Source organism: Gambusia affinis, linkage group LG13, assembly GCF_019740435.1.
Source record: "Gambusia affinis linkage group LG13, SWU_Gaff_1.0, whole genome shotgun sequence".
NCBI lineage: Eukaryota > Metazoa > Chordata > Actinopteri > Cyprinodontiformes > Poeciliidae > Gambusia > Gambusia affinis.
In genome coordinates, this window is record NC_057880.1 from 2111176 (window position 1) to 2121311 (window position 10136).

General features: G+C 36.4%; 1 protein-coding gene across 4 annotated transcripts in view; it reads right to left on the reverse strand.

The window, feature by feature from the left end:
• nckap1 (NCK-associated protein 1) overlaps window positions 1-10136 on the reverse strand; it is a 38350-nt gene that overhangs the window by 24235 nt on the left and 3979 nt on the right. For 2 of the 4 annotated variants that reach the window (XM_044136673.1, XM_044136672.1), the window contains exon 2: window positions 3253-3270. The exons of the other annotated variants lie outside the window; for them this stretch is intronic. In XM_044136673.1, the coding sequence (XP_043992608.1) occupies window positions 3253-3270 (18 nt within the window). The remainder of the gene's footprint in view (window positions 1-3252; window positions 3271-10136) is intronic. 4 annotated transcript variants of the gene reach the window in all.

Below are 10136 nucleotides of genomic sequence, written 5' to 3' on the forward strand. Positions count from 1 at the left end.
TTGTTTCAAGAGTATAAGAGTCATTTAGCATATAAATGGTGTGGCTGCAGCCATTAGTGCTGGTGAAAGCTGGTGAGATAAGTTAGTTATCAAGGTTTGAGTTAGGAGTGAAGAAATGGATTCAAAGAGGGGTGGAGTGAATGTAGGGGCATGGGATGAGAGGAAGATTGAAAAAAAGCATTATTGGATAGGAAAATAAAATAAGGGGGTAGTTTCCTGGATACTAGAATGGATCTGATTCTGGCCTCTATCGTCATTTCAACACTCCAGGTACCAATCAACAGCAGAGGCTCTCAAGGGGTCCATACACAGACAGACACATGCCAGGGAACCCCAGAACGAACAGCAGAAAAGCCAGGAAAGACTTCATACATCTGAAAAGTAATTAAGTCTGCTAATTACTAGATGTGGTTTATGAGTCTGCCGCAAACCGCCTCCTCCCTGAGGTGAATTCATTTTCGTCTGTCATTTCTCACAGGACGGAACCTCTCATTTTCACTAAGTCAGATTAACTGCCGGGAAAGAAAAGAACAATAACAGTTCTGAAGAATGGACGGTCTCTTCTCATTAGAAACTCAACCACTTGAGAGGTGGTTACTCTACTTGTTCCAAGCCAAATGTCTTTGAAATCAAATTATGTAAAAGTCCAGGGATTTCGCTTATGCTTTTATCTGCTTACTGTTTTATACTTTTGTGTGAAAAAGTCTCGTCTTTCCAACCAACTACTTTATTTTTTATCTTTAGAATAGAGCTATCTCAATGTCAAAAATAGTGATCTCTCCACATCAATTTTCAGGACTTCATCTTTTATATTTCCAAACAAACATGGTCAATAAAGAGTTTGATTAATCCAAACTTTTCGGAGACCTAATGTTGTTTATTTCAATCTTAATCCTATCATATTCAACATTTTTAATTCTTTGGCCTCACTGTTTGACTTTTTATTCATCTAAGTTTTTCATATCTACTTATATCAAAAAAATTATATTTTTGTTTGAAAAATAAGAATTTAACTGAATAAGAATTGACTAATTGAAAAATTTCTTACTGTAATTGGGAAGAAACGTTGGCATCAGTCTGCGTCCAGAGAGAGCGGTCTTTGGTTGTTTTTTTTTTCCAACTTTGATTTTACAAAGTAACAAATTATTTTGAAAGTAAAAGAACTGGAAGATTTTTGTGTACTAAGGCGGACTATGATACTGACTTTTACAGCTCAGAGAAAGCAATGAATTTCTGTTTTGCAGTTGTCCCTCCAAAATAACATTTTTATATGGTGCCAATGTTCCTTGTGTTTACATGTTGACTTCTCGTCCCAGTGAGAAAGCAAGCGGCTAAAAGGTGGGTGTAAATCCATCTACACAATAGTAGTTTAAAAGCAAAATAAATGATTTCGAAAGAATGCCATTACCCACATTCGTCGCCTAATAAAATATGCATGGAACATGAATGTTATAACAAATAATCAATATGTAGTACTATTCTAATAGCAGAAGAAATTAATTGTTGCTTCAATGCAACAAATTAAAGCAATTCAACGATATTTAAATACAATAAAAAATGTCCTATTTGTAATCAATGTTTTTATTCTCCTAATTGTACTGACTGAACAAATTAAAGTTGTGTTGTTTCTACATCTTTGACCAAGACTGTGAAGCCTTTGGGGTATTTACATGTGTTGTACTGGTGCAAAGCTATGAAATAAATTTCTAATTCAGTAGATATAAGTCTGTTTTGTTTTTTTTAGAAAAGAAACGTTTCAGCCAATTCAGCACTGTTTTTCTGTAAGGGCTTGATATCGCTCAATACTAAACCTCAGACATCCGTATCAGAAGTGAAGAAAGTGAATCCAAACCACAGTGAACATGAAGATTTCAAAATCTATTTTTAGTAAAACCTCCAGTTCTTCATCTGGATGTCTGCTGCAAACACAAGCAATTTTTTTTTTGCCATATACCATAGGATTAGAGTTATGGCATTTTTGCTAATACAGTTTGGGTGGAAAATATACAGTATGAAAATATCAAAATAAGTTATGATTAATATATTCTAGTAAGGGTGCATCGAATTATCGGTGCCGATTTTCTTAATTTTGGGAGATCGGTGATTGGCCGATACTTACATGTGAAGCCAATCTTACCTACCTCAACAAAAGTCTAAAACTCAACCACTGTCCTCTTCTGCTCTCCTTTGAAAGAGATTTTACTGACAGACCAGCCCACCAGGTCATATCTGCATGTTTACAGTTTACAATAGTCACCCCACTATTGCCAACTCACATTTTTTGCTATATTTGCCGACATTTCAGACAGAAAAAATTGGTATCAGCCAAAATCGGAATTTTAAAGATCGTAATTGGAGATTGGCCAAAAAACTGCAATTGGAACACCTATATATTCTACATTTTAGTAGCTTTGTGTTGGATTTAACTCTATTAAGGGTGGAACAATCAGTGCCCCACAAACAAATGCAATATTGGACTGAATATTGCAACTGAAAAACATATTCATTGTATTTCTTTAAAAAACCAGTCACACAAAAAAGTCAGATTTTTATCACTGAATTGGACACAATAACTACTTTAATCATATTTTTAAATCTATTGGTATCTATTGATGCTCTGAATAAATAGTGAGGAAATAGTAAAACTAAAAATCCCGACAATACGGACAGTTTTGAGGAATTGAAACATCATCAATTCAATAATATTGTCCTAAAGGAAAATTAAATGTTGTTGTAACTCACTAATTCTTCAAAGAGTTATTGAAGTCGGTGATGCAATTTATTGTGGCAACGACAAATCAAAATTCTTATCTTGACATGAAATTATCATAATAAATTATATACGATGTGATAAATTTCTTACATTTAGGATAATACATTCCTATCTCACATAATCAAACTGAAATATTTAGATATTTAAATAATCACACATGATCTAACTGTCAGACACAACTTGAACTGAAAAAGCTTACGCTGTTGAATAGGGCTGAAATAAAATATGTTAAAAAATGAGGAACAGAAAAGAATCGGCATCAGTGGACGATACACTTGACAGTGAATGGAGCTCAGGCCTTACTCTCAACATTACAGACTCAAACATGAAGTGGAGTGAGGTACGAAGGAGGGAACCAACAGATCAGTACGAGTAGCCAGGAGGACGTGGAGGGAAGGGAGGAAGAGGAGGCAGTAGAGGAAGGGTGAAAAGGGAGGAGGACGGGGTTTTATCAGTGGAAGGTGATAAATTGTGCAAACCTTCCAAACTTGTCCTTGCTGCATAGGAGAGGGGGGAAGCATTGGAACGGAGAGAAGAAGAGAAAAAAAAAATCAAAACAAAAAAGTCCACCTGAGCAAACTGCTTCATAACTATAGCAAGTCCACATACACACACACTTTTACAAACATAAAAAACACACACAGAAGATTAAAAAAAAAACACTGCTCTTTATACATCTGAGAGCTTAAACAAGGATATCCCTTCCAGCAATTATTTTTTAACACAGCGCATAAAAGAAGAAAAGGAAAAAAAAGACATGCTGTGCCAACATTTATCACATTAACACTTGCAGTGAAGCACACCGTCTTAAAAGTAGCACAGTGTATAATCCCCACCTACACACACAGACGGTGAAAATATCACATCCATGTTGAGGGTGTGGAAAGCCCTGAAATAATACGGCTGGTACTCCAGTCAGCAGCGGCAGCGTCTCACACCGGTAGGGAAAAATAACGTTGGGCACCTGTAGTGTGTCTGCGTCACAACTGTCGCTTAGTAACTGATAAGGAAGTATTCTTGAATTTGGAGTGACATGGTTTCATTATTGAGGATTTTAATCCCTCTAATCCCTTCTCCTTTAAAACATATGTCTGTAAAGGACATAGTCCTTTACAGAGGATGTAATAAAGGTTCCTAGTGTTAAAGCAAAACTGATTGAGGAGTATCTGAAGAACGTCATTTTATAAATTAGGTTTGGTCTCTTCAGTTCCATCTCTAGACGGCGTTGCAGGGTAAAAAGCATTCACCCAAAAGGTGTAGAACTAGGCATTTAGCTATTCTATATATAATGAGAATGGCTAATGGTATATGAGATAAAGTACAATTCTGGAGAAACTCCACTTTAGCAACGCTAAAATAATACCTAAAAATCTCTTAATTTTATTCTTTTCTCTCATTGGGTAGGTTGGCCACTCCTGGTTAGTTCTTACATTATAGTTGATAAATGATTTAAACAAGAATGAAAACTACAACTGTTGAGGACGATACCATGTTGAAGCATGGGTTTTGTCATTGACGCATGGTGGGTTAGCATGGTAAAAACCAGCCACTTGTTCTACGCTTTGCTTTGTACAGAGGGTTTATTGAGAAATAATTGCTTGCTGGAGGAATGAATTCAAAGTTTTAACCGATTGGGTCGGATTTTACTCAGTTACTAACGCTTGGCTGTTAGCCAAAATACATCAGCTATACTAATAAGCTTACCAGAAATTGCATGTGCTGTAAACAACTATCACCTACTTTAAGAAATTGCAGAGGAATAAAATGTCTTAAACTGTCCTCTTGGTCTGACCTTAATCTCTCAATATTTATAAGCGTGGCCAGCATGGACTGAACAGCTTCTTTCACTAATTCCACTGCTATTGCTAAAACTACAACCCTACAATTCTAAAACAAATGTCGAAAATCAATGTCATCATTCGTAACCCCTCCTTGTGTTTGCTGATTGGCCAGGCTAAAATTCCACCAGAGAAATATCAGGCATAGCACTAAACAGAGATGAGAATCAATCAGACTTGCGTGGCAGACAACGGCCAAACTAATGGCAGGTATCAACATCATTGAAGTTTGCGCTTTAGTGTTAGCTTCCACTAAATACTATTCTGATATAACACTTTAGCATTAGCAAGGGTAATATTTACAATTAATGCGTTAGCATAAGCACAACTAACTTTTGAGTTAGTGGTGCAGACCACAGTCTAAATCCATGGCAGTCATAATGACAAAAAAATATTAAAGAATTAGAATAGAATTACAAATACTCTCCATTTTTGGTCTCCATAAATAAAAAATAGGCAGCATGAATCTGTAATTGTTCTGCGTAGAATTATTAGGTTCAGATCAGATTGGATCAGTTTTTAGTACTGAAGGTTATGAACATGACGGGATCAACACACAGTTCCCTCCAGTCTGTACCGGAGGTGATCAGCACCATGTTAGTAGGCAAACGCATGTGCAATGCAAACCAGACTCATGGCTTTGAGACCAACAAAAAGAAAATATGTGGACAGCCTTGACCAATGTGCTAGAGAAAGATGCATAAACAAAATTGTTGCAGTCAAGATCAACGTGTATATAACAGAAAATGGAAACACATCAGACGATATCGACAAGCTGCTGCCGATCTACTAGGATATAGTTAACCACCTAGTGAGCAGGAAGAGTGCATACAACATGAAGGAACTTCACGGCCTGAAATCTATTGGGTCATACAATCAATGTTTCAACAGATTTGTAAAGGACATACAAACTCTTCCTGTGAATAACAAGGTTCTGATGATTGGCAGAGTAAGGACATATAATAATATACGTGTAGGCTACTTGTCCGTCTTAGCTAGATCGGCAGTAAATATTACAGCAAAGATCACTGATATTTATCTTAGTGTTACACAGAGGTGGGTAGATTAATGAAAAATTGTGATCAAGTTATAGTTGTAATGTACTTAAATTGTTTACAAGTTAGGAAAAGGCGAGAGTTAGTTCTAAGCGTGTGGTCTATTTATTGTTGTCATTGCAACTCCATAGCAAATGCCCGCAAAGATGGCTATCAGTTACAAAGTTCATGGAAGTGTGATGTCACATGAGAACTATGTATTCTGAAATGTTTGATCAATGTTTCTATAGCATAGCGGTAGGGGCCAAGTATGATTTGTTTGTATCTCATCTCAGAGTGTCAACCTTTTCTTTTTTGTTTTAACTGAATATGGTCCCACCCAACAGATTTAACAGTGGGGATAACTTTGTTATAATTTTTTCTAAAACAGCTGTCTGTTAAGAAGTCTTTATTAGTTGATGATGATACAGTGGAACTTGTATTGTTTTTATTGTTTTATGACATCTACAGTGTTCCCAATGTTTGTTATGTACTGTTAAATATTCTACTTGATCTTCCTATCTTCCCTGCCTGGTTGTTATTATAGATAAGAATTTGCTCTCAAATAAAGATTAAATTAAAAAATAAATACTCAAGAGCTACTGCCTTTCTTATTTCAAAATAGGAGTCTTGAGCTTATGTAAGGCATTTATGGTTTTGCTGTGAAGCAAATGCCAAACTAACATGTTTGCTTGCTCACGCATCCAAATCACTGGAATCAGGTGGTCCAATCACTTCCATGGCCATGAAGCACTTAGACATGCAGACTGTTTTTAAAAACATTTGTGAAAGAATGGGTGGTTCTCAGGAGCTCAGTGAATTCCAGTGTGGAACTGTGATAGGATGTCACCTGTGCAACAAATCCAGTCATAAAATGTTTTTGTTCCTAGTCAGCTGTATTATAATAAAATGGAAGTGTTTGGTAACGACAGCAACTGAAACTGATGGAACGTGTTCAGAGGATGCTGAAACACACAGTGGGAAGAAGTTGGCAACTTTCTGCAGAGTCAATCACTACTTCATGTGGCCTTCAGATTCGCTCAAGATCAGCTGCAGCAGCTGCACCCAAGCCATACATCCTCAAGTGCAGTGCAAAGCGTTGGATGCAGTGGTGTGAAGCACGGGCACTACAGCAGTGGAGGTGAGTTCTCTGGAATGACAAATCAAGTTTCTCCGTCCAGCAATCCGATGAGTCTGGGTTTGGCAGTTGCCAGGAGAACGGTACTTGTCTGACTGCATTGTGCCAAGTGTAAAATTTGGTAAAGGGTGGAATATGGTGAGAGGTTGTTTTTCAGAAGCTGGGCTTGGCCCCTTAGTTCCAGTAAAAGGAACTTTGAATGTTTCAACTGGCATTAATGGGATACATCCGAATATGCATTCTTGGTAGTTTTAAGCCCTGAAGCCCAAGGAGAGGATTCTGGGACAACAGACTCAGAGGAGTAAAGCATTCTCCTTTTTGTCCAAGACTATCGGAATCTTTTACGAAACAATTTTGTCCCAAGAGCAGTGAAATGGTTTGACAGTAGAGGGGTAATCATTGTCAGCACAAGTTTGGGACAAAATCGTTGAAACAAAACATTACAATGAAATGTCCAGGCATTATAAGCTTGCACAACAAGTTCATGGGTGGTGTTGATACTCCTGATGCATTGATGACAGATTATCATATGTGGCTGAGGCCAAAAAGTACTATCGAACGGTTCTTTTTCTATTTCGTAGGGAAGTCAGGGTTTCCCCCAGTGTACTATAAGCCTGATGGGCCACCAGGCTTTACTTGTGCCCTCCCCAGGCTGAGCATTGCTTATTTATTTAAGTCTTTTTAAAATGTTTGCATTTTTTAAGACTTTATAGTTGGTGTTCAGGTATTAATCTTTCAATCCTTCAATAATACATAATTATCACCTGATCTTTTAAAGTTTCCTATCAATTTTAAACATTTTTTTAACCCAAAAACATGACAGGATGCTGGAAGAATGACTGCTCTAGCACCCAACCAGTAGGCTTAGCAGGTTTTCTGGGGGAAACCTTTGGGAAGTCTTCATCAAAAGAAGCAGAAAGATCTGCTTGTGTTCAGAACATCAGCAGCACAGGCCGCCTGCACGCAAAGCAAAAATGTAACAACTAAGAGTACCAACTGAGTCCACACATGTCTATTGACGACATTAATGTTCAAATTGATATCTTGAAAATAGATTTACATAATAAAACACTGTAATTTTGAAAAAATTTTTAATTTTTGATAGTTTTGGCATTAAACTTGTACCAAAATGGGTACAAGTTTAACGCCAAAATGGGTTTATATTCCAAACACTTTTTTGCATCACGAGTCACATGATCAACAACCGGATGATTTCACTGGTGGAAACAACAAAGAAGATGATGGGAAGTAGTTGGAGGATGAAGGCACAGAATGTTTATAAATGACTTTCTGCGTGAACAAATTTATTCACATGTGATTTTAATTGCGCATGTTATTTGATGGAAACACTGCAATTGCGAAATAGTGTTGTTTTTTTTTACATTAGCGGAAAATAGACACCGTTTTGTGCACATTTGTAGTGTAAACACAACTACTTTAACAGCTGTACTACTGTGAAAAATAGGGGTAGGAAGGAGGAAGCTAAAGCAAAAATCTTTTAGCATTTCTGACTGCATTTGAAATGCAGATGAAAGTGAAAAAATTTACAAAATGTAAATTTTAAAAAATGATTCTTTTTTTTTTTTTACAGTATTCCTGTTCTGAATGGGTGTATTAAAGCCCCTGGATTTTTTGCTGTTTGATGAACTTTAAATGTTGCCAGTGGCACAAGTCACAAAGAAGAGGACAACAGGAAGTAGTTGGAACATCATAGTGTGGCATGTTTAATGTGAAAAATCTTATTCACAAGATTTTAATTGCATTTCTTATTTAATGAAAACACCACTATTGCAAAATTGTGTTTTATCAACATTAGTAGAATACTGGAAGTTTTGTGCAAATTTGTAATAGAAGCAAGAAGCTAGTGAGATGCTTCTTGTACGTAATCAGTACAATATCTCAGTTTCAGGGATATTTTAGTGGTTTCTTGCATCGTAATTCACAACACTGCATCCAATAACATCAAGATTTGAAATTTGACTCCCATAATTCTCAGCCAGTCCTTGGTGAATTTACTAGTATATTTTAGGTTACTGTCACATTGAAAAGTAAACTTCTGCTTCAACTCTAATTTCTTTATTTTCTTTGCAGGTGATTTCATATTTTCCCCATCCACCCTCTACTCTAATGTCTGTCCGACTAGCAGAGACCTACGTTAGATAATTAGATTTTTCTTGTTTATTTTGTTAGACAAGGCAACTTTATTTATATAGCACTTTTCAGCCAGACAATTCAAAGTGCTTGTACAATGTTAAACGCGATCGCAATCAGAATTGTTGTCTTATTCCGTACAAACTAAGGTCACATTTGAAAAGATTATATGTGCATCGGATTTAAGACCAAGTGACCTGGGTCGCATAAAAAAAATCTGATCCATGTTGACTGTCATAAAAAGATCAGATACACAGAAAAATAAGAAAATTGGAATTGGGTCACTTCATTCTGCAGTGTGAACGCAGCCTTAGTGTCAGGGAGGAGGCCAACAGGTTCACTGTCAAAAGTGGAGCGTTACAGCTAGACTTTAATAAAGGCAGGGGAAGATAAAACAGTGCAAGTCAAAACGGCATGTAAACAGAACAAAACAGAAATAAACAAAACTTTGGCCAAATTCCAATAAAGTCAAATATGAAAAAAAAAAAAAAACATTTTACAGATAGGATGATAATGATGCAAACAGAAGAGACTACAGTTACTTTCTTATATATTAAGTCTCTAAGTGAGCATGAATCACTCTCCCAAATGTAGAAATTAAATAAAATTGCTTTTGATTTTTTGTTAAACATTAGATGAGTAAATCCAAATGGCAGCTGATTAAATCACAGATTATTGTTCCAGTTTTTAATCTCTGCTTTTGGGATGAGGTTAAAAATTCAAAGTTGGTTTTTATAGAGCTGATGGAAAATATGATCAAAAGTTCAGAAGAAAAAAAAAAATTCAGAGGGCTTGTGGTTTATCAGGTCAGGATAGACATGAAGATGATGAGTGAGAGAGAGAAAAGGAGGAAGGAAGGGAGGACAGGAAGGGAAGGGTGTAATCAAAGGCTGAATCTAGATGTCTGATTGCTCATACTGTCGTATAACGCTCTCCATAAATTAAAAAAAACAACAACATTTCTTTAGAATATACTAAACAACTTTTTAGGACCTTTCCCAAAAGATTACAAATTCTATACTTTTGGTGGAAATTAAAACAGAAACAAGTTTGATGTGTGACACACTGTGAAGTTCTTAAACAGTATGAGCTTTCAGATTGTTGAACTTCCACTCTGTACTCCCAGAAACTGTCAGTCATGACTGGCCTCTTTCTCTTCCAGTTCATCATACAAACCCACACATTCAGGCGGACCTCCCAAA